Genomic DNA, 25,280 nt, shown 5'->3' with positions numbered 1-25,280 from the left:
CATTATAAAACCATAGAACCAGAACGCCATAGAACTACCCCTCCCTCCCCCTCCCACTGCGTAGCTACCTGCATATCCTCCTGAGGGGAGCCAAGGGGCGGAAGGGGTCCCGGGGGCACCCCAGGTGACTAGTAGCGAGTCAGATAAACCAATAAACTATTAGGGGGGGGGGGGAGCTGGGAAACAGACCGGGCCTCCAGGGCTCATATCTAAGAATGTGGAGCCCACCTGTCCAGGAGAATTTAGGATTTGGTAATAACATCTTGAGGTGCCGGGATTAACGGCCCGCCAGCTGTCCCCCCCACTGCGTCCGCCCCCCCCAGCCGGCCACCAGTAGTGAGTCCGTATGGGAGAAGCGGCGAGCAGGCCCAGGTCACCGGCAGACTGAATTGACCCAGCACCTCCCCCAGCAGGTCAGCAAGAGTCAGTTGACAACCCGTCGTTCCCGGGAGGGGTTCAAAGGCACATCCTGGGGACAAGAATCCTGAACTTGTATTATGTATGGTAGTCAACTCGGGCCTGGGATATTGCCTATCAAAACGGTTTCCCCGACCTCCTGTAGGGGAAGCTCTAATGTTCTTGGGATACCCAGGGAGGTGATGCAGTGTGAATGTTCATCTTGTCTTACCAGTCTTTAGGATGGGATGGAGAGTTAAGCTTCGGAAGACCTCGGGTGAGGTCTAACAGTCTCACGGCTAGTGGCACGTGAGCGCGGTCTACGGACACGTTGCGGCCTGGGCAGAGGTGGGCCCAGGGCCTCCAGGGACAGCAGGTAGTCAAACCAGTTGGGGACACTAACAGCCGGCTTGGCTAGGAAACTGAACAGGGCTGGGAGTTGGTCTGGTGAGCGTAGGTAGAATTCTGCTCCTCTCCTCCGCACGATGAGATGGAAGGGGTGTCCCCCGCCGACCGGATTACCTCTAGCAGCGGTCTCAGAAGGCCTCTCATTGCTCTTGTCTGCCTGGAGATGTCCGGGTAGATCCTGATTGATGCCCCATCAAAGTCAATTGGGCCACGTTCCCATGCCACGCGCATGATCTGCTCTTTAATAGTGAAAAAGTGCACCCTGCATAGGACATCCCGTGGGAGGTCCATGGCTTCAGGATCCTGGGAATCTGCAGGGGGTGTCCTGGGACCTGGGATACGGTGGACCCTGTCCAGCTCCAACTCTGCAGCAGGCGGCTTCCCAAGCACCTGATTTAGAATAGCTGCCCCAGTTGCGCGTAGGTCTGGCCCCATGGTGGCTTCAGGGATGCCACAGAGGTGCAAATTGTTGCGCCTGCTCCTGTTCTCGCCGTCGTCTAGCTTTAGTTGTATATCAATAAGATGGCGGCGAAAGCCACGCTGCTCCTGTTCTATGGCGGTAATGCAGGCGTCAGATGTGGATGTAGAGGATTCCAGCACAGTGACCCTCTCTTCTACTGTGTCCACCTGTTGGGGCAAGTCATGCAGTTCCCTGGAAAGTGCATTTACTATGGATGCAGCCATTTCCTGCAGGTCCTGTCTTGTAGGTAGGCCGGACACAATGTCCCTTAGAGAGCCCTCCACAGCGCTGCCTGGCTCCCTTGTGTGGCTGCAGCTGGGTGGAATGTCAGTAATGGGGATCACAGGGGACAGTATAGGGGAGGCTGACCTGTCATCCGGAGCGGCTCGATCTCCTCCAGCATTGAGTCCTGGCTGTGTGCCCTTTTTAGATGAGGCGGCGGCGCTCGTCGGAGGCACACGAGGCGGCGCCATCTTGGCCGGCGCGGTGGGGGATGAAGCTGCGTGCTGCCTGAGGAAATAGTGTGTAATTTCCGAGCCTTTCTGAACCCCCAAGTCCAGCGGGTGTTTGCGGTCCCCTGGCATGAAGTCCGGCTCTCACTGACACGGTTTGCTGATCGTTCTCAGGGCTTCCCCACACAGAGCTCCGAGATGTGCGTCCTCACTCTGCCATCTCTCGGCCACGCCCCCCGTATATTTCAGATTAAGTCCGCCACGCAGTGGATCTTTGAGAGAGCTGCAACACCTAGAGCAAGATAACTTTTTCTATATAGACTGTGAACATTTGAGAGTTGGTTGTGGGGTCAGCGCTGACTTTGGTTTTTTTGTGTTTAGAGTTCAGATTAGTCTGGTTGACCCTACAGCTTTGGACCCCCTTCTGATAGGACACCTGATCAGGGTGCATTCAGAAAATGCCATGGTCTGCCTGAAGAAGGCACCAGGAGTCTGGCTTCCTTGATGGAATGCGATGCATACTAGCTCATTATGCCTTTGTCTTGCAGGGGTTTTTATTTTTGCAAATTTTTTTCTGAGGTTTACAACCTCTTTAAGTCTGAGTAGATTAGGTTTTAAAGGTTGTAAAGGCAGAAGGTTTTTTTTTTACCTTAGTACATTCTGTGCTCAACTCCCCACCAGTCTCCCCTTATCCTTACCTGAGCCCAATCTCGATCCAGTGCTGTGCCCGAGAGCAGCAGCTCTCTCCACACTGGACATGGAGGCAGCAGTGGGAGCCATGGGTTCTGGCTGCGGCCAGTCACAGCCTGTAAGGAGGGAGGGGGGGGGGGGCAGGGCCAAGCCGGGCTGTGTGTGTCAATGGACACACACACAGCCTGGCTCGGGTTCAAACCCGCATGGATGCTCCCATAGCACCAGTGGGAGACCCCAGAGGAAGAGGATCTGGGCTGCTCTGTGCAGAGGCTTACACAGAGCAGGTAAGTGTGACATATTTTGTTATTTTAATAATTTTGTTTTTCTTTTACAATCACTTTAAGTTTTAGGGTTAGCTTAAAGCAGACCTAAATTTAAATACCTAATCCCCCCACCATTTCCCCCACCACCACCACCATTATTTTGACAGTTATCTTTAATACTTTAATTCTTTAAAAAAAAAAAGAAAATGGCTGCCATTACTTGTCTTGCAGGATGCTTTGCACCCAGGTCCTACAGGCCAGTGATTTTCATTTGCATGTGCCCTGAAGTCTGGGTGGTTCAATATCTGATTATCCTGTCTAGTGTGCTGTATGTAAATGTTTATTGGATCACCTTTGTTAACATTCTCTGTAACATGCCAAAGTATTTGAAATGTTTTAGAAAAGATAATCATTGCCTGATTTTAACTTTATTCATCCCTTATTCTAAAGAGAATATCATTCTGATCTATTACAGATTTCTGTTGATCAGGGAATCTCCCCTTATGTTGATGGAAACAGCAGCCTGACAAACAACACCCCAACAGTTACTCAAGGAAGCAATACAGGAGAACAGTCATTTCAATCGGCTGAGACAAGGTAAAGATGCTCCATTATCATTTGTGTGATTCTGCTTGTTAAATGAGATTTCTAACAGGAAATTCTGGTTCAGTGTCCCACAGATGTCTGGGGGGCCGAGCACTCTACCTTCCAGTGCCAGCCTGAGTGAGATTCTGGAGGCTATGAAACACCCAACGTAAGTACCTGGTATGCTTTAACAGGTTTTTAAACAGTTGAAGGGGTTTAATTTTATACATTTAGGAGAGTGTGAGAGTCATTAGTCAAAGTGTATCTAAGCCCAAAAACAAAAATATATTTCAGCTTACCTGTCCCTAGATGTGGGTGTTACATTTGTTTTCTTTATTCAGGCTTTTATCCCTTTTTATTTTCACCTACTGATCTTACCAGTAACACAGTTCCTGTCCTAGCTTGACAATCCTCACTCACTCTACTGTATCTTTGGAGCCTGTCAACCTAGGCTGCTTGCTTTGCTTGGACAATAAACACCTAATCCTCCCCCCATCTTCACAGCACGAGGGGGGTCTTTTGTAGTATAGAGAAAGGAAATGGGAATGCTGGTAGCATCATTTGGGATTTCAGCTCAGTGCACAGGAAGTTAAAATGACTGAATTTCTAGAAATCAACATTAAAGTTTCAGTACTTGCAGATGAACTTGGCCTGAAAAAGTGAAAAGTTAAATTTATGCAGCAACCACATCCAAGGACTGGTAGGCTGCAACCTATTCATTTTTTTTCTTGGATTTTGATAATATGATATTATAATATAACATGGTTAGTGTAAAACCTGAAAGACGTTTCCTGCCCTCTGTAGTTAGTTTACATAGCTTCTATGCAAATTGACATGGAAATAGCTTTCAGAGTTGTAAAGGAATCAAATGGTAAGATGTCAATGCACCTAAATATGAGTGGTATGTTACTGATTTTCTTGCAGTACAGGTATTCCATTGCTATCCGAACAGAAAGGCCTTCCTCCTAGCTGCTTTATCAGTGCAGAAGTTGTACATTGGCTGATCAATAACATTAGCTGGGTGCAGACTCAACCTGTGGCAATGGACATCATGCAGGTAGGAAAAGTGCCTGCGTTCTTCACAGTTATAATTCGATAATTGATCAAATTAATCAAATATTATATGTATCTTGCAGAAAATGTTGGATGAGCTGTATATTACCCATGCTTCTGGCGAAACACTTAGAACCTTCATCTATGGGTTCTACTTATATAGGATACCTCCTGAACGAGAGCTTGAGAGGGGTGAGAGCAACATGTGTTTATGTTTTAGAAAGATCAAATTCTTCTATGGAAATGTGGTTTCTTAGTCGTGCAGTACAGGACACAAAGTTTTAGTATTTAACCGTGGCCAGATGATTAGACTCTGGCTAAATAGCAAGCCACAGGGACATCCCCCTATATAACTCCTCCCATTCCTAGCTAGCCTTGGTTTCTTGCTAGTGTCCTTAGGTGATGGACCTCTTCTGTCTACAGAGAGAAGCTTTTTTTAAAATCAAAAAGGGTTTTATTGATTACATACAAAATATTCACAAGCAGTACGGTCATACATTCTTGTTCTCTCTGCTTTATTTTATTGACTTTTGAGTATAAGGCTAACTGTGGAGAAAATTTTTTTTAGCACCATACAGATATGTATACCGTGTAACAGTAGCGGACCGCCCTCATTACGCAGGGGACCGTAAATACCACAGACAGTGCTCCATCTATACCTCGTCCTTTATAGTAGCAGCCGGTCCATAATGAGATCAACCGGAGCCAACCCAGGGACATTTAGCCAATGTGCCCAAAGTTTTATCAAATTTTTTTCATAATACCCCTGTGTTGATATATATATTTCTCTAATCTAATAGTGTCCCCCATATGTTTCAACCATTCTCTCACCGCAGGGGGATCTTCCGATTTCCAGTGCCTCAGTATAAGTTTTCTGGCCTGAAATAGGGCCCTGGTTATCCCTATCCTAGAGGTTTCCTCCCCTGGGATATCATCCATGATGGCTGTTAATTCTGTCCATTACCTCCCTCCAGTGGATATGTAGTTTCGGGCACCTCCACAACATGTGGATCGGGTCACCATGGTCTCTCTTGCACCTAGTACATGTGGAATCATCCCGCACCCCCATTCTTGCCAGCCTAGCTGTGGTGTGTACTCGGAGAAGGATGTAGAGTTGGGACAATCTTTGGGCCACGTTGAGGGAGCGTAAGGGAACTGCAGAGAGCACCTCCTCCCATTGGTCCTCCTCAAAGGCACCTATATCCCCTTCCCATTTAGATATGAGCTCTGCGGTGTTGTCGGGGAGAACTTTGGTAAGAAGCATGGAGTAGCTACATGAAATGAACCCCTATTATATATGGATATTTCTCTCATATAATTAAAGATGGGTGTGGGATTCTGAATCCATGCATCCCCATTCGATTGGGCCCCCCACTGCATGTTGGAGCTGGAGATAATAGAACCGCATGAAGGCAGGTAAGTTGAATTCAGACTGTAATGCAGTAAATGAACGCAGTTTCCCATCTCTGAATATTTGCGTCAGATATGTGATGCCATATTGCTGCCACCTCTTGCTATATTGTAGTTTCTCCAGTTCAAAGTAGCGCTTGTTCCCCTAGATGGGACTGTATCTAGTAATGCCCTCCACCTGCTGTATTGCTCTGACCTTGTTCCACACTTTTTGCATCAAATTATAAGTAGGAAAGAATTTATTTGACTTGGCAAATCTCTGCCCCTCTAAACCCTCCTCCACCTCCCCTCCTATTTCTGTCTTTAGAAGGTGTATTACCGGGTCTATCAAGTTAAGTGCTGGGGCTTCAGAGGGGCTCAGGACCCTGGCTATATGTTGGAGTTGAGCGGCCATGTAATATAACCATGGGTTCGGGAGAGCAAGCCCCCCTGCCTCCTTTGGGCATTGTAGCTGTTCTAGTTTAATTCTAGCAGTGGAGTTTAGCCAGATAAGTGACCTGAAAATAGGATTAATGACTCTGAACTGTTTTAGGGGAACAACCATGGGGGAGTTGTGTAGTAGTATATACAGGAGCTGTGGCATCAAGATCATCTTGATCAAGTTTATTCTATGCACGGGGGACATCTTCAGTTTGGACCATACCTTCACCCGGTCTCTGCAATGATTCAGTAGAGGTGACAAATTCAGTCTGATATAGTCTAGAGGGTTGGGTGTTGCCTGAACTCACAGATATCTGAATTCCTTGGACACAGAAATGTCCAGGAAGGCTGAGTCCTGTGGGCCGGGAATGTCATATAACAGCATCAGTGAGGACTTGGTCCAGTTGATTAGTAATTCCGAATATTGGCCGAACATGCAAATCACCGCCATAGCCTCCTGCAAGGACGTAGTCGTATCGCCCAGCAGGAGCATGGTGTCATCTGCATATAGCATGCATTTTTCCTGGCAATCTCCATACTGTAAGCCACTAATGTTTTTATTGGCACGTATAGAGACAGCCAGTGGTTCAATGGCCAAGGCAAACAATAAGGGTGATAGAGGGCAGCCCTGTCTAGTCCCCTAAAAAGAGGAAAATATTCAGACACCCTCCCAGATTCCCGGACGGCTGCCCTCGGGGAGCTATACAGAAGTTGAACCCATGCTATATAGTGTGCCCCGAACCCAAATGTGTGCATTACGGCCCATAGGTAGGACCACTCAATGCTATCAAAGGCCTTATGGGCGTCCAGAGATAGCAATGCCCTGTCTCCCATATTATCCACTACAGATTGTAGATTAATAAACAGTCGGCGTAAGTTAATGGCCATGGATTTTTGTGGCATGAACCCTGCCTGGTCCGAGTGGATTATGGTTGAAATGGCTCTGTTCAATCTAAGGGCTAGTACCTTGGCCAATATTTTCATGTCTGACTGTAAAAGGCATATTGGCCTATATACAGAGAGAAGCTTAATACTTTTTTTTTTCTCTAAGATGATTCTCAGTGTTCCTGGCTGCACCATAGCCACTGTGGCTCATTCTGAAGTTTCCAAAAAACTGGCCATTGCCCCCACCTATAACTGGCCTTCACAGCAAGGAGCACATGAAGGGCCATATACATGTAGGCAAAAACGATTCCGTAGCTCAACTCACCAGCCTGTCTGTTGACCAACCAAATTAACCTGTCTAACCGTCTGTTAAAAGCAGGGGTTTAGTTAGCACACATTTGCAGACGCATGTGAAAGCTGCAAGGCCTAGTCACGTGATTACTTTAGAGAGGGACTTCCTGTCCCACTTCCTCCTTCCGCCCACAGATCGCCTAGGCGACTGCTCCTCTCCCCTAGGCAGTCCCTCCCTCTCAGCAATCTTCTGGGACACGTGACAGGTCCCAGAAGATTGCCTGTCCACTGGGAGAGTGCAGCGTTTCTCGCGCACACGCAGTGCGTGCCCAGCCGTGAAGCCACAAGCTGTCACGGCCGGGTGCCCACAGTTCCAATGGATGCGCAGAGGAGCGGGGCTCCGTGCGGCTGCATCGCTGGACCTTGGAACAGGTAAGTGTCTGTTTATTAAAAGTCAGCAGCTAAACTTTTTGTAGCTGCTGACTTTTTTTTTTTCCACAAAAAAGGTTTTATTGAAAGAGAGCACAATTACATGTACAAACAGTTAAACAGGTTTTGAAAAATGCATCCATGACATTTTATACATTGGTAATACAGAAAGTGTTAATGCAATTTAAGTCATGGGAAACGAAAATACATGGTAGGTTAAGTGAAGTGCATAAAAGAAGAACCAGCTGACCATATTACTACGAGACATTTTCTGTATACAAGTATTGTTGTAATCAAAAATCCTTCGTGTGGGCCACTATCACCAGGTCCAGTCACGAAGTAAGGAAGAGCATTAGACTTGTGTGGAACTAAATCAGAAAGACCTGTCTCTATTAGCTCTTAAAACATGTTGTGTTAATTGTCTTAGTCAGATGTTGTAGGGAGGGTATGTATAGGTATGGATAAAAGGGGTATAGGTGTAAGAAGAAACAGCGGGGAGAGAGGGATGAGAAAGGAGAAAAAGAAGAAGGAGATATGGAGCATTGAGGTAAAAAGGGGGTGGAGGACCGCTCCTCCTCTCAAGTCACACCGCCCCACCGAAAAGAGCGACCGGATCATTCCCTGTCGCTCGGGAGGGGGGAAAATATTATATCGGAAAGTAAGACTTGTAGCAGTCAGTGCTTTTGAAATGTGTCCAACATGCCCATATAGTGGTAAATTTTTGTGAGATATAGATCAATTCCTCCATCTCCTCTATCTTAGCAATCTTCATCAGCCATTCCCTAATAGTCGGGGGATTGGTTGAACGCCAGTTTACAGGTATGCATAATCTGGCCGCATTTACCATATGCATGGCCAGTGATTTGTGGTAGGATCTTTTAGGTAAGGTTGTATGGTGGAGGAGATATTGTGCTGGATTAAAATCCAGGGTGTAAGTAGTGACCCGTTGTATTATGTCATGAACCTCCTTCCAGAATGACTGAAGTATTGGGCACTCCCACCAGATGTGGATCATAGAGCCTTCCTCTTTATTACACCTCCAGCACGTGTTTGGGATTGAGGGTAAGAATTTATGTAGGCGAGTCGGTGTTCTGTACCATTTTGTGAGTATTTTATAGCCGTTTTCTTGTATAGCTACATTTAATGAGCCTTTGTGTGCATGTACATGAATGGTTTCCCAGTCCTCATCAGTGAGGGATATGTGCAAGTCTTTACCCCAGGATAAACGTAGGGTTTCTGTTTGTGAGTGGTGAGGTATTCCCTGGAGAAGAGAGTAGATGATAGATATTAGGTGTCTTTGTGGTGTGTTCTGGGAACATAAGGTTTCAAATGGTGTTAATTGTCTTGACCATATATCATTGGAGTCTGAATAGGTGAAAAAGTGTCTCAGCTGTCTATATGTCCAGAAAGGGGAGTGCAGAGGTCCCAGTGGAAGAATCCAAAGTTGGATTTAGTGGGACATTGAAATCACCGCCGAGAAGTACTATGCCCTCTTGAAAGGTGGAGAGAAGATCACAAATTTGCCTAAAAAAGGTTACTTGGTGTTCATTCGGGCAGTACACATTTGCGATCGTGATTGGTTTTGATGCGTATGTGCCTTTAATAAAAATGTATCTACCCTCGTGATCAACCAGGGAATCCTTCAGTTGAAAGTCAGCGTGCTTGGAGATAAGTATGGAGACTCCTTTTGTTTTAGAAGTTGGATTCGTAGAGTGGAGTGTACGCTTATAGATGTGATTTGATAATTTGGGGACATGCTTTGTGCAAAAATGTGTTTCCTGTAACAAGAGGAAGTGGGCTTTGTGTTTAGTCAATGCCGACAAGACTTGCAACCTTTTTTTTGGAATATTTAAGCCTTTTACATTAAGTGACAGGCATTTAAGTGAGAGTTGTTGGGTAGAGGTTGCTACTCCCCTCGGCATTATGGATATTTCTAAAGTTATAGGGTGTGTTAAGATTATCTAGCTAGTTCTGTGTCCTGTATGTATGTTACAGGATAATTCCGTGGGTAAATGGAAACTGGGGAAGAGGAGAGAGGAGCGGTCCCCACCCTATAGAATAGATTTGATGTAGACGAGATGTGGAAAAAGAGAGGGAAGTTAGACAAAATAAAGAGGGTAGGACACAAGGGGAATGAAAAGATAAAAAAGAAAAGAGGGGAGGGGGGGGAGGGAAGGGGAGAAAAGAGGGCTAAATAAGATTAGTCTCTTGGGAATTGGGGAACGTACCTCAGAAATACGGCGGGTACGTGTGTAAGTCGTTACCGGAGGTGGCCGTAGGCTTGCCTATCCACCTGTAGAAAAAATGTCCGGTTTAATAGCTCTAGTCCGTGTGGACAGCTGTTTGGGGTTTGCGAGCTGTGGTAGGAATGAGTGCTACAGCACTACGGAGGACGAACAATGCTAAATAGTAGCAGTTATGGGCATGAAGAGGTGTGCAAAGAAACTGCGTTGTGGAAAATCTAGATGTGTGTCGTGTGGGATCATATGAATGCTAATTCGGTTCTGTGTATAGGTAAATTGCGACAAACTATACGCCATTTCTAATGGTAATAATAATACACTAGAACCCCTTTCGGCGAGATATGACCCTACACAGTGAAGCATATAACAAATAACGGTTAACAGGTAGAAAGCAGGCTAAAACAACAACCTATGACAGTCAAACACCTTAAGGACATTGATGTTAATAAAGACAATTAAATTTTTGGAAGCATATTTCTCTATATTTTACTTTATCTAACTTTCCTGCCCCCTCACACTAGGATCAGGTTGGCTAGTATGGGAGTCTGGACCTCCACCCAGGGCTCATAAGTAAGTGTGAGCGTTAAAGAACTAGAGGGACGATAGTGTTGGTAGATTTTTACTACTGATGAAGTGTAGTAATACTAGTTCCTCATTTTGTTGAGGGTAAAAGTGGCATTGTAGGAAGTTTGTTGATGGTGTATGAGCCATGAGTGATATGTGAGATATCGTTGGAGGGTAAAGGTAATTGTAGATTTGGAGGATTTGAACAGAAAAGGGGGGCCCCCAGAGTCCCCACCCCCCCACACGAAAGGGGAGAATGGGGGCACCACAGACCAACCTCCACTGGAGATTTGAATGTATAAACACTAGATTGATTTATAACTAGGGTTTTAAAGATCCAGACCCCCATAGTTTTATCCATGAAGTAAGGTCACAACCAAACAAAACCAACATAACATAAACAAAAACAGAGAACAAAAAAACAAGCAAAAAACCTCAAAGCAAGGCATTAGCCAAAGTAGTTCAGGAAAAAGACGATTTTTAGCCTTATGCTTTAGATAAGAGAAATCGTCCTGCTTGGATAGCTATAATTCTAGCATAGGTAGGTATGTAAATGGCGCCAGTGCTAAAGACGGGAGTGAGTAAGTTAACAGATCATCTATATCAAACCAGAACTTTACTCACAAAGTCCGAGTGGGGTGTTGAAGGTTTCTCAAGGATCACGAGCATAAGACTTATATCTGGACAAGGGACTTCCATTAGGAGTTCTTGTGAAGACTGATGTTGCTCCGTCGGCTAAACAAAAGGGGAGGAAAACAAAGGGAGAAAGAAAACAAAAACCGGGGGAGAGGGAGAAGCGGTATGCAAGAAGGGATTAAAAGTTAATTTTACTGTGTGAAGGCAGTATGAGAAATTCCAGGGAGAGCTATGCCATCTGGTAATTCCGATGAGGAGTATCTGCCGGGCCTGGGCTGCGAGCAGGGAAGTCTCAGCGAGATTGGCGGTCTCCAGGTGATGTGGGGTCCAATCTGCGACGTCTGGATCGTTGTCTTTGAGCTTTGGGAGAGGAGTTGTGTGAAACTGGCTTCCATGGTTCCGTAGGAAAGTAGAAAGAGTGCCACTCTGGAATATCCATCAGAGGTATGTCCAGTTGTTCTCAGAAAGTGGGTAAATCTTCCGGGGTTCTAAGAAAAGCTGTGCGGCCCCTAATGGACGCTGACAGACAGAACGGAAACTTCCATCTATATTGGATATTTTGTGTACGTAAGACTTCCAGCAGAGGGCGTAGGGTGCGTCTGTTCTGTAGAGTAATTTGAGATAAGTCCTGAAACAATTTCACTTCAGTGCCATTAAACAATATGCGGCCTCTGTCTCTTGCTTTCTTGAGAATCTCCTCTTTAAGGGGAAAATTGACGATGCAACAGACAATGTCCCAAGGTGGTTCAGTATCGCGGGGAGGGGGCCTTAATGCACGGTGCATGCGTTCCATTTCTATGGGGGAATCTGCTGGTCGGCCCAGTAAATCATTAAAGATGGAGCATACTGTGTGCTGCAGTGCGGCCTGGTCGACTCCTTCCGGGACCCCCCTCACCCTCACGTTGTGCCTGCGGCCCCTATTGTCCAGGTCTTCTACTTGTCTATGTAGCTCAAATAAATGTGGCAGATGCAAATCGTAGGTTTTCTGTACTTGCCTGATTGCAGTTGCTTGTGTGCGAGCGTTTTCCTCCACATCCGAGATTCGGTTGTTCATTGAGTGAATGTCCGCCTTTAGATCTGAGATCGCCGACATCATAGTATGTTTGATGTCCAGGGCGACTCTCTGGAGGTCTCTTTGGAGGTCAAGTAGGCTTGGGAGAGGGGCTCCGGATCCGTCGTTATCCATGAGCGGGTCCGCGCTACTTCTAATTGAGTCCGGGGATGAGGCCTGCGGGGTCTGTGAGGCCTGCGATGCCTCAAGTTACGCAGCTTGTCTGGTCCGGAAGATCTCCGGGATATTACCGCTGATCTGCGTGCCTGGCTCCTTCTGTGTGCGGGGTGTCGAGGTGTTCCTATTGGACTTTCCCATCATGGGTAAGTGCTTCTAAAGTCCCAAATAAGGCGTTTGTCGTCCTCTGTGTGCGAGAGCTTTCTGTTCAAGCAGCCATCTCGAGTCCCGTCCAGGCCACGCCCCCAGCTGCTGACTTTTAATTTTAAAAAAAGCCTGGAACTCTGCTTTAATCCAAGCTTAAAGTGATTGTAAAGTCTCGTTTTTTTTTTCCTATAAAAATGACAAACATGTTATACTTACCTGCCCTGTTGCAGTGGATTTGCACAGAGCAGCCCAGATCCTCCTCTTCTCGGGTCCCTCTTCTGTGATCCTGGCCCCGCCCTCCTTTTCAGTGCCCCCACAGCAAGCAGCTTGCTGTGGGGGCACCCGAGCCAAGTCACAGGTCCCTGTGTCTATTCAGACATGGAGCCCTGACCCGGCCCCGCCCCTTTTCCCCCTGATTGGCAAGCTGACTTTGACAGCAGCAGCAGCCAATGGCACTGCTGCTGTGTTCCAGCCAATCAGGAGGGAGAATCTCGGATGGCTGAGACAATCGTGGACATCGCTGAACAGAGAGGGACCTCAGGTAAGTGTTAGGGGGGCTGCTGCACAGAGAAGACTTTTTATCTTAATGCATAGAATGCGTTAAGATAAAAAAAACTTCTGCCTTTACAACCACAGTAAGGACCATTACCATTGCTACCCTTGTGTACAATGTGGGACACATCCTGTCTTTTCTCCATCTTGGCCTTTGGCCCTTCATTCCTTAGTTAAGGGCTAGGTTCACCTTAAAAAAAATATATATAATCATAAATGCACATATTTTTGCAGGTAAAAAAAATGTGCATTCTTTTTTTTTCCTGGAGCCTGCAGAGCATTGCACTTGCGATCAGCAGATCACGGGTGCAATGTCAGGCTCCTGCAGACTCTCAGTATAGCTGTCTACCCATACCTCTTGTAAAGGCAGACAGTTACTGGAGAGCAGGAAGAAAGCTGAACTACAAGAGTTCTCACCAGCACCCTCGCAGTTCATGGAGTACTGCAAGTAGTTGTAATTCATTCATTCACAGATCCCTGTGAATGAATGGCTCTGCCATGTGGGTGGAGCCCCTCATGGCCCCGCTCTTTTTAAATTGTGACAGTAGCTGCAGGGAGAAGATCCCCTGCCTGCTGTCACAGCGAGGGATCAGAGGGGCACAGGCAGGTGCTCTTTGGTAACATGATACACCCTAAATACAGGTGTAACATGTTACCAAAGGTGAGCACATTTCTCCTCCTGCACGTTCCCCTGTGACTCCATGCTAACTTAACCTGGTTTTCGTGGCCCTTTAGAGGCAGCCTTTTGAAGTAGGGTTGCACCAATACTGTTTTGTTTTTTTTACTGGCAAGTACCAGTACCGATACTTTGGTTAAAAGAGAAGTAAGGGTTGCTTTTTTTAAATTTTTTTAATTTATACTTGCCTCAGTGGATGCAGCATCAGTCCAATGCTACATCTGTCCCCCGGCGCCTCTGCACTGAGAACTGAGCGATCGAACATCGCAGATCGCTCAGTTTTCACAGCTACGTGAGCAGAGAGCTGTAGACTGTCAGTCACAGCTCTCTGCTCATCTCCCCTCCGCGCTCATTGGAGTGCTGAGCTGTGGAGGGGGCGGAGCAGCTGTCTCAGGCTCTCAGCAGCTCGCTGAGAGGCTGAGACGGGTGTTAGTCCAGGCACCTGGCGGATTCAGACTTCCATTGTCGAGATGACGCGGTGCCTGGACTGATATCCGTGACGTCAGCAGAAAGCAGACTTCAGTCCACTCTCTGCTGAAAACGGGTCACAGGAGTGCAAAAAGAATTGCATTCATAGGATAAGCCCAGCCAAATGAGCTTTGGCTGGACTTCTTTAAGTATACCGAGTACAGATACCTTTGCGGTACAGTTTGAGTCCATACAAAATTAATAGGCTCAAAAAGTGGTTTTAACCTGGGTTCAAACGGGAGCGGTGGGGAAAGCCACATGCGATTTGGACAGGAATTGCACTGCATTCCTGTTCAAATCCCATGCGATTATTTGCAGTGTGATTCCTGTCCAAATCGCATGCAGTTTCCCCCACCTCTCCTGTGTGAATTCAGGCTGAAATCATTTGCATTTTTGCACTGCATTCCTGTTCAAATTGCATGCGATTCTGTGCAATGCGATTTGAGCCTATTCATTTTGTATGGGCTCAAATCATACCGCAAAAGTATTAGCTTCAGGTATCAGAGCATTTTCATGTGTACGTGTACCCGTGAAAATACTTGGTATTGGCACCGATATCGGTATCAGTACAACCCTACCCTTAAGGATATTATCTTTTCTGACCTCATTTGCAAAGTGACCTTTTTCGTTGCTATCACCTCTGTGCAGAGGGTTTCTAAGTCAGTCTCCTTATCCTGTAAAGAGCCTTTCCTAGTCCCAGCCTCTCTAAGATTAAGCTTATTGTGGTGAAAAAAATTAGAGGGGCATGGCCACAGGCAGGGATTGTCATCTAACTAGCGATATGTAATAAACACGTATGGAGCGAGGTTATCAGTGTGTGGCTTCCCTCTTGTTTGCTTGCTGGGTAGTGTGGAACCAGGATGAGCTTCTAAAATCTGGCAACTGACAGACTGTAGACCAGAGGATTTATTGGAGCTTCGTGCGGCACATGCAGCATTAATACAGTGAGCTTCTGTTACACAAAGATATGGTTGTCCTGAGGCCAAAAGCCTCTTTTCTCCCTAAGGTGGTTTACTCTTTTCACCTTGACCAGGACATTGTTCTTCCCTCCTTATGTCCCGCTCTGAAACATCCCAAGAAAACTTCTCTCCACTGTCCGGACCAGGGCCGTCTTTAACCCAGGGCAAAAGGGACAGCTGCTCAGAGCCCAGTCATTGTTGAGGGGCCCAAAGCAGTTGCTCCTTGAGCCCCTTGTCATAGGAAGGCCTGGACCGGTGGCAGCAGGAGCAGGGAGAAGCGAGAGCCCAGGAGGGGAGAAGAGCTCCCTGACCACCAGAGATGTGAGGAGCAGCAGGCGCAGCATACCTGATGCGGTGGCGCCACCCAGGACCTGGATTCCTCCAACCACCTCTTCGCTCCTAGCCCTGACAGCGGCACAGAGGACAGGTGGATCAGGGGCCCTCTGAGGCCAGGCGGGAGGCACATGCAGCCAGGGACTGCTACCCGCCCTCCTCTCCACTTCCAGCTCTGACAGCAGGCTCAGAGGACAAGTGGATCGGGGCCCCCCCTCCGAGGACCGGCGGGAGGCGCATGCAGCCAGGGACTGCTACCTGCCCTCCTCTCCACTTCCAGCTCTGACAGCAGGCTCAGAGGACAAGTGGATCCGGGCCCCCCCTCGACCGGCGGGAGGCGCATGCAGCCAGGGACTGCTACCCGCCCTCCTCTCCACTTCTAGCTCTGACAGCAGGCTCAGAGGACAAGTGGATCGGGGGCCCCCCCAAGAACCCGCGGGAGGTGCTTGCAACCAGGAGCTGCTACCCGCCCTCCTCTCCACTACGAGCTGTGACAGCGGGCTCGGAGGACAGGCAGGTCGGGGCCCCCCGAGGACCAGCAGGAGGCGCAGGCAACCAGGGACACTAGTACCTGCCTGCGACAATCCGCGGTCTATTACATAAAAATGGATCTGCTGGAAGGAGCAGAGCACCTCACCCAGTAGGAGAATGGGCCCTGCCCGCTGCTGGCCAGCATGAACGTCCTATGGAACATACTGGGCATCACACACACCTATTCACAGACGGGGTGCACAGGAGGCACTGCAGACAGGACTAGGGATCTCTCTCTCTCTCTCTCTCTCTCTCTCTCTCTCTCTCTCTCTCTCTCTCTCTCTCACCCCTCTCTTTCTCTCACCCCCTCTCTGTGACCCCTCTCTCTCTACCCCCTCTGACCCCTCTCTCTCTCACCCACCTCTCGAACCCTTCTCTCACCCCCCCGACCCCTCTCTCTATACCCCCCCTTTCCCCCGACCCCTCTCTCTCTCTCTCTACCCCCTCTGACCCATCTCTAACCCCCCCTCTCTCTCACCCCCCCTCTCTCTCACCCCCCCTCTCTCTCACCCCCCCTCTCTCTCACACTCCCTCTCTCTCACCCCCCCTCTCTCTCACACTCCCTCTCTCTCACCCTCCCTCTCTCTCACCCTCCCTCTCTCTCACCCTCCCTCTCTCACACCCCCCCTCTCTGACCCTCCCTCTCTCTCACCCCCCCCGAGCCCTCTCTACCATGTCGGCCCTAGTCCCGACATAGTACATGCTGTGGAAGTTTACCTCTTGGCTAAAGTTTTTTTTTTAGGCAATTTGACTCCCTCCTTGTGCTCCCAGTGGGCAACCTGCAGAGGGCTCCCGGCTTCTCGTTCCACTATTTCTAGGTGTATTAGACATTTCATCATTGGAGCCTATGATCTAAAGGATAGAGTTCCTCGCCTTCTTATTAAGGCGCACTCTACCAAATCTGTTAGTGCTTCATGGGCCTTTCAGCATTAGACATCTGTTTCTCAGATTTGCAAGGCTGCCATCTGGTCTTCTGTTCACACATTTGTTAAATGCTAACAGGTGGATGTTCAGACCTCATCTGATGTAATTTTCAGACTTAAGGTTCTACAAACTGTTCTGTGCCCTTCTTGACTCTTTAATATGTAGGCCTATTAGCGTTTGTTTGCTGTTTTGCCCACCCTGTAGTTTGACTGCTTTTGTACATCCAATGGTTAAAGGCTAAGTCCACCTTTTAACAAAAAAAATAATCATAATAATAAATACACAGATATTTGCAGCAAAAGAATTTGCATTTAGGTTTTTTTTTTTGTTTGTTTTTTTTTTGCAAATTAGCCTGCAAAACATTGCAACTGCAGTCAGTGGATCACAGCCACCCTGCCAGGTTCCTGCAAACTCCAGCTCTGTCTGTATTGAGGTATGCTTTTTAGTAAGAGAACTGGAGGAAGTGTCAATGGACTATGATTGCAGTAATCCCTGCACTTGTGTTCCATTGAGAATTACAAGTTCGACTGCTGCAGTAATAGCTTATTTACAGATCTCTGAAAATCTCAATCTGTAGCCGCACAAATTCTATTTGCATCATGTTATACCCTAAATACAGGTGTAACACGTAACCTAGTCCAAAGGGTGGAGCTGCCCTTTGGAGACTAAAGACTAAAGATCCTATGTTCTATACTGTACGACTAAGAAAATAGGATTTTTGTCAAAACCGTAAAATCTGTTTGAGTGCAGTACAGGACTCAGGACCCTCCCTGTGTTTTTTAGAATCTCCATATTGCTTGCTACAAAACTAGGGTTAGCGGGGTGGCTGCATGGTTAAAAACTAAAGATCCTGTGTTCTGTACAAGAAATAGTTTTTACTGGTAAACCAAAAATCCTAATTTTTACAACACCTCTTTGTACCTGTTTTTACCTTGATCATTACTTAGCTAATATGCGGACCTATTGTAATTTATAGGATAAGAGATGTGGTAAATCAGGATTATTTTGAGGTAGGGTTTCCCCTTCTTCACATTTAGAGGCAGCTATTGTAATAGTTTGGTCACCTTCTGTAGTTCCATTTAGGGAATTCATGTTGAAGTTGTTCTAGGATCGTAATCTGTTGACCGCGGGCAGGTGACGGGTAGATCACATTCGTGTCTCTGCCTTGCCGACCCTCAAGTGCTCCTTCCCCAGAGTAGCAGAGCAGCGCAGGGAAGTGATGAGCTCAGGTACAGTGGTCACCTGTGCTCTCAGGTCAGGCAGCTGTAAAAGCCAACCCTAGGTAGCGGAGGTATTCCCTAACCCACAGCACACCCCTGGTTTATGTGCGGCTGCTGGACAGGGAATGTCTCTGCCACTTATGAACTGTGACAGCTTTTAGGCAGGATAGCTCAGACAGATTCAGACTTGTCCGAGCGCTTCTGAGCTCATCCCGAGTGCAGCAGTGTTAATTTTGGCAGCATATTTCGATTTAGTTTTAGTCTTAGTCTTCGGACTAAAATGGCATTTTTAGTTTTAGTCCCATTTTAGTCTTCTGTAATTGTTCTAGTTGTATTTAGTCAACTAAATCTCCAGGACATTTTAGAACTGTAGAACATTTTAGTCGACTAAAATCTCCAGTACATTTTAGTCGACTAAAATCTAATGGGTGTAGTTAAAATGTAATGCATTATTTAAGCATTTCTCTACAATTTCCAAACTCATTATATACTGCTGGAGTGAAAAATCGAATATGTTATTATTTATGGTATTGAGGTATGAACGTGCACTACAGACCAGTGTTAATTTTGACTTCAAATTTCAATTTAGTTTTAGTCTTAGTCTTTTGACTAAAATTGCATTTTAGTTTTATTCCCATTCTAGTCTTCTGACTAAAATGCCATTTTAGTTTTATTGCCATTCTAGTCTTTTGACTAAAATGTCATTTTAGTTTTAGTCGTATTTTAGTCATCTCAATTGTTTTAGTCAACTAAAATGGTATTAAGTTAGTTGACTAAATTGTTTTAGTCGACGAAATTAACACTGGAGTGAAGTGTGCTGATCCCCAGAGGATCAACACACCAGAGCAAGTAGATCATTCGCAGCATCCTCCCTGTGCTGCTCTGCATCAAGAAACCTGTGTGAAACTTCTGTGCCCTCCTACTCACCCTATGGTGTGCCCTCCTGACCGGTCTGTACTGGGCCCTTCTGAGCCCCCTGTACTGTCCTTTGCCCTGCTTTTCCCCACACACGGCTTTTCATACTACTGACCTCTGTAGACTGTCTTACATACTGCTGACCTCTGTACACTGCCCTACATCCTACTGACCTCTCTACGCTGCCCTGCTTACTATTGACCTCGGTACGCTGCCCTGCCAACTACTGACCTCTGTACGCTGCCCTACCTACTACTGAACTCTGTATCCTGCCCTAACTATTACTTACCTCTGTACACTGTCCTATCTACTACGTGTGATGGTGTATAATATCCTAAAGAGTCCATGCAATAGTGAGATCTTGTTCCTGAAAATACACCAGTGAAGATCACTCTTCCCACATTGCGTGCTCTTCAAAATTCTTCATACGTGAACACCTAGTGCTCAATCCACCACGTCACATATATGAGCTTACCAGAAGTAGTGTGTCCTAGGTGGAAATCAGCATGTATAGACTACAATCCCCAGAATTACAATGGTGGCCACGCATGTGCAGTGATGTCATGATTTAAGGCTCCGCCCTATGTAGGTTTTGTCAAATATGGCGTCACCAGGGGCTCGGCTGCCCTCCTAGGAGTTATTATTATACAGGATTTATATATCCCCAACAGTTTATGCAGCGCTTTACGACTTGAGGGTAGACAGTAAAAATACAATACACTTTATTACAGTAGGAATCAGAGGGCCCTGCTCCTTAGAGCTTACAATCTAAGAGATATTAAGTGCTTTTAAACTTTTTTAATAAACTCTGTTCCACGGATTTTACACTGAGAGCCTGGTGCTCCTTTCTTTTTTTTGTTTTTGATTGACAGCTTGTTGCTATGTGCTTTGTCTGAACGAGTGGTGGCTGTACATACCTGTGTATTGGTGGCAGACCGACAGATTTATACAGTGTGTACTGACTTCTCAAATGCTGAGGGTCACACTACCTCTGGTAAGCTCACATATGTGGCGTGGTAGATTAAACACTGGGTGTTCACTGCCCTACCTGCTTCTGACCTCTGTACACTGCCCCAACTGCTACTGACCTCTGTACACTGCCCTGCATACTACTCACCCCTTGACACTGCCCTATTTACTACTGACCCTTGGACACTGCCCTACAGTGAGGGGAAAAAAGTATTTGATCCCCTGCTGATTTTGTACGTTTGCCCACTGACAAAGAAATGATCAGTCTATAATTTTATTGGTAGTTTTTTTTTTGTTTGTTTTTTTTTTAACCGTGAGAGACAGAATAACAACAAAAATATTCAGAAAAACGCATTTCAAAAAAGTTATAAATTGATTTGCATTTTAAAAAGTGAAATAAGTATTTGATCCTCTATCAGTCAGCAAGATTTCTGGCTCCCAGGTGTCTTCTATACAGGTAATAAGCTGAGATTAGGAGCACTCTCTTAAAGGGAGTGCTCCTAGTCTTAGCTTGTTACCTTTATAAAAAACACCTGTCCACAGAAGCAATCAATCAGATTCCAATCTCTTCACCATGGCCAAGACCAAAGAGCTGTCCAAGGATGTCAGGGACAATATTGTAGACCTACACAAGGCTGGAATGGGCTACAGGACCATCGCCAAGCAGCGTGGTGAGAGGGTGACAACAGTTGGTGCGATCATTCACGAATGGAAGAAACACAAAATAACTGTCAGTCTCACTTGGTCAGGGGCTCAATGCAAAATCTCACCTCGTGGAGTTTCAATGATCATGAAAATGGCGAGGAATCAGCCCAGAACTACACGGGAGAATATTGTTAATGATCTCAAGGCAGCGGGGACCATAGTGACCAAAACAATTGGTAACACACTACGCCGTGAAGGACTGAAATCCTGCAGCGCCCGCAAGGTACCCCTGCTCAAGAAAGCACATGTACAGGCCCGTCTGAAGTTTGCTAATGAACATCTGAATGATTCAGAGGAGAAATGGGTGAAAGTGTTTTGGTCAGATCAGACCAAAATCAAGCTATTTGGCATCAACTTAACTCGCCGTCTTTGGAGGAGGAGGAATGCTGCCTATGACCCCAAGAAAAGCATCCCAATGTAAAACATTAAAGTGGAAATATTATGCTTTGGGGGTTTTTTCTGCTAAGGGGACAGGACAACTTCCCCGCATCAACGGGATGATAGACGGGGCCATGTACCATCAATTCTTGGGTGAGAACCTCCTTCCCATATCCAGGGCATTGAAAATGGGTCGTGGATGGGTATTTCAGCATGACAATGACCTAAAACACATGGCCAAAACAACAAAGGAGTGGCTCATGAAGAAACACATTAAGGTCTTGGAATGGCCTAGCCATTCTCCAGACCTTAAACCCATAGAAAATTTGTGGAGGTAGCTGAAGGTACGAGTTACCAAACATCAGTCTCAAAACCTTAATGACTCGGAGAGGAGTGGGACAAAATGGGACGGAATCCCTCCAGAGATGTGTGCAAACCTGGTGGCTAACTACAAGAAACGTCTGACCTCTGTGATTGCCAATAAGGGTTTTGCCACCAAGTACTAAGTCATGCTTTGTGAAGGGGTCAATAGTCAAATACTTATTTCACTCATTAAAATGCAAATCAAGGTATGACTTTTTTGAAATGCGTTTTTCTGGATTTTTTGTTGTTGTTCTGTCTCTCACCCTTAAAATAAACCTACCATTAAAATTATAGACTGATCGGTGCTTTAGCAGTGGCCAAACGTACAAAATCAGCAGGGGATCAAATACTTTTTTCCCCTCACTGTACATACTACCTACACTGGCCAGAACTCGGAGCAGCCAGGTTACCGTTGAGGCCAGCCAGGCCTGAAACTAGCGAAGCAAGTCAGCCTGTAGTACAGTACCAGATGTTCTGCCTTCATGATGGTCTCCTGCATCAGACTTGGGGGGGGGGGGGGGGGGGGGGGGCGGGGGCAATTACTTCTCAAACATGAAAAAAGTTGTGAATGCCAAGTTTCTCGCTGAAGTTAACTTTTAAGGTAGGCTAAGTTTTTATATTTTTTCAGTAATTTTGTTTTTTATTAGATTTTTTTTTTTTAGGTTTTTTTTTAATGTCCTTCTTATTAGAGGCTTGCTAATTAACTTCTTAAAAAAAAAAGGGTGCCGCACACCAATGATCTTTGATTTCTTCCATGTTGTCCAGGTAGATCTCCTCCTCTCAAAGGTTGCCTACCCCTGTTCTTGGTTAATATAGTAGCTAGACCCCCCCTAGATATGCTTATGATTCAAATAAGCAACCATTTGCGTGTAAATGCCATAAAACAGTCATTCTAAACTTCCATCTTGCATGTCCCCCCAAAAAATCATAATTTTAAGGCTTTTAAAAAATCCTGTGCACACCTAAGGAAATTCTGAATGCAATTGGGTATGCAATGTAGAATGATGTAGAATCCCCCAGAAATAGTTTTATCCCAAGGAAAGTTGTGAATCGCAGACATCTACCCACACTAGGCTAAGTGAATAACAATACCAACATACATTTATATTTATGTCTTTGTACCTACATTTGTATGTATCATAACTGTTCATGTGCAGCTTTTGTCTCTGATATTAGCTGGTGATTTTTACATACCTGTAAATTTTGTTTTGTTTTTTAGCCACAACAAACCTGACTCAACCAAGCCCATGGCATTCAGCTGCAATGGAGGATTTTACAGCTTTTCAGAGGAAATGGTTTGAGGTGGCACTGGTGGAAGAGGAGCTGCTCCATTCTGAAATACCGCCATTTCTCCTTCCTTGGCTACCCAGTCGGCCAGCCTCTTATGCAAGTAGGCACAGTTCTTTCAGCCGCAGCTTCGGAGGAAGGAGCCAGGCCGCAGCGCTGCTAGGTAGCTGCCCGCAAAGGGCAGAGGAGCTGATGGAGTGTCATGTCCAAGAGAATGATCTCCCATGGACTATCCATGGCTTTCATGGTTCATCCAGCCCATGGTTTGAATTATTCACTATATCCCCCTCAAATACTGTACCTTGATTTCTGTAAATATTCCTACTGCATTAAGGCCAAATCCCAGCTCCTAGGAACACATGGCAGCCTCATTATCTGCAGCAGCAGCAGCTTGATAATTTGACAACCATTGTAAAATTATACATGTATTACAATTGTAAATAGACTTAACACAAGTTAGTGATGCAGGTACTGTAGCTATATGCTAGGGTAAAACTAAAGCATCATTTTTCCTGTTTTATTTGTCTCAAACTCTCATTTTAAAAGCTGTCTCTGCTGTTTTCCAACATATATCATGGGAATCTGATAATGCTGAGTCGTGTCACATCAGTATTCATTCTTCATATTATACCTCCCCCTCTAACCACCCAAATAAAGGTAACATAGTTAAGGGCTACACCTTTGCTGCGTCCATGTGACATCATTGGTTCCTCTCTTGACCTTGTGGCTGTAATCTCATTTCCACCAGCTCCTCCCCTGACGGGTACCACGTAACTTGCATGCCAGGCATCTGTTCAGAGCCATGGAACAGGCTCTACCATCAACCCCTTATCCTCTTATTTCCTTTTTACGTCTTGTGGGAACAATGAGATCATTAAAGTGTCTTTTTATTTTTCTGTGACCTATTTCATTTTGATCACTGGTCAATCATTGGTTGTTTCCCATTTCACACCCTTGCTTGGTTGCATGCTTTTGTATGTAGGCTGCATGTAGCATTCTCCAGCTTATCGTTAGTCTTAATCTCTCTAACTGTAAACTTTCTTTTCCACGTGTGATTCTGTTGACCTTTTTCATATTTTATCAGTTGGTCATCTTTCCTCTTGTGTGATATTCTCTCTTTCAGTTTCTCACAGTTGGAAAATATATATATATATATAAAATATTTTTTATCTTATGTGACCTTGCTTTTCATAGCTGCCACTGTTCCAGAGCAGAGAACAGTAACCTTAGATGTGGATGTTAATAACCGCACAGATAGACTGGAATGGTGCAGCTGCTATTACCATGGAAACTTCTCTCTAACCGCTGCATTTGAGATCAAGCTGCACTGGATGGCTGTGACTGCTGCAGTGCTTTTTGAAATGGTGAGGGCTTTGTTTATATCTCGTGGTTGTCCTTGTACTTTATCAGTTTGTTTTATTTATTATTTTTTCAGTTCTCTTGGAATTTTGGATCATTGTAGCATTTGTTGCCAGACAATTCCTTCTTTTTCTTTCTTTAGGTTCAGGGTTGGCATAGGAAAGCAAATTCCTGTGGTTTTCTACTTGTGCCTGTTTTGGAGGGTCCGTTTGCATTGCCAAGCTATTTATATGGAGACCCCCTGCGTGCTCAGCTCTTCATTCCCCTTAATATTAACTGCCTAGTAAAGGCTGAAAGTGACCATCTATTCGAAGGTGTGTAACAAGTCAAACTAATTTTTTTTCTATAATCAAGTTGTATTGAAGAGCTTGAAGACGAAACAAGCATTCAGTATCATAAGTGCAAACACTATCTTCAGTACAAAAGATGAACAAACTCAAACTTAAGCAGTCACATTTTATTGGTTGGACTAGATGGACTTGAGTCTTTTTTCATCCAGAGTAACTATGTAACTATGCATCATAATCGCAGGTTGTCTACCGAAACTAGACCTTCAAGGGTCCAGAGAAATTTTACAAAGTAGTAAAAAAAACGAGCAAAACAGAACAAAAAAAATAAAAAATAGACCCCGAGTCAAGGCATATGCCTGGCTCAAGACTATCAATACACACACTTAAAGGACAAGTAAAAAAGGAAGAATCCTGTTAAGCTATATGTGCTGCCTACAGAAGAATATTCCAGAGGACTACTCCCACAGGGAGAAAAAAAAAAACTTTAAGTTATGCATGCTCACCTACTTTACATCCATAGTAAAATCACCCTTTACTGCTTGTTAGTGCTTATTCTGCACATTAGTGCAGTAGAGATTTTAAAGGGTTGAGTAGCATGTACCTACTATGCAAATCTCCATGTTCCAGCCCCCCCACCTCCCAGAAGGCCCAATTGCTTGCGCAGCCTTTTTCCAGGATTGACTGCTGCATGGCAGAATCATCAAGAGTTATTTTAATGAAATCTGCAAATTTAAAAAGATTGAAAATTACTTTTGTAATGACATTAACATGTTAACGCTTATGTGAGG

General features: G+C 45.6%; 1 protein-coding gene across 7 annotated transcripts in view; it reads left to right on the top strand.

The window, feature by feature from the left end:
* DEPDC5 (DEP domain containing 5, GATOR1 subcomplex subunit) overlaps positions 1–25,280 on the top strand; it is a 169,392-nt gene that overhangs the window by 137,743 nt on the left and 6,369 nt on the right. For 5 of the 7 annotated variants that reach the window (XM_073629252.1, XM_073629251.1, XM_073629254.1 and 2 more), the window contains 7 exons: positions 3,148–3,269; positions 3,343–3,426; positions 4,182–4,314; positions 4,394–4,502; positions 22,776–23,006; positions 24,038–24,207; positions 24,345–24,516. In XM_073629252.1, coding sequence (XP_073485353.1) covers positions 3,148–3,269; positions 3,343–3,426; positions 4,182–4,314; positions 4,394–4,502; positions 22,776–23,006; positions 24,038–24,207; positions 24,345–24,516 — 1,021 coding nt within the window. Of the gene's footprint in view, positions 1–3,147; positions 3,270–3,342; positions 3,427–4,181; positions 4,315–4,393; positions 4,503–22,775; positions 23,007–24,037; positions 24,208–24,344; positions 24,517–25,280 lie in introns of those variants that run through there. The other 2 variants (XM_073629255.1, XR_012244323.1) reach the window with 2 other exon arrangements.

The sequence above is a fragment of the Aquarana catesbeiana genome, linkage group LG01, assembly GCF_042186555.1.
Source record: "Aquarana catesbeiana isolate 2022-GZ linkage group LG01, ASM4218655v1, whole genome shotgun sequence".
Lineage (NCBI taxonomy): Eukaryota > Metazoa > Chordata > Amphibia > Anura > Ranidae > Aquarana > Aquarana catesbeiana.
The sequence above is the reverse complement of the archived record's forward strand: the minus strand, read 5'-3'. Positions and strand labels throughout refer to the sequence as shown.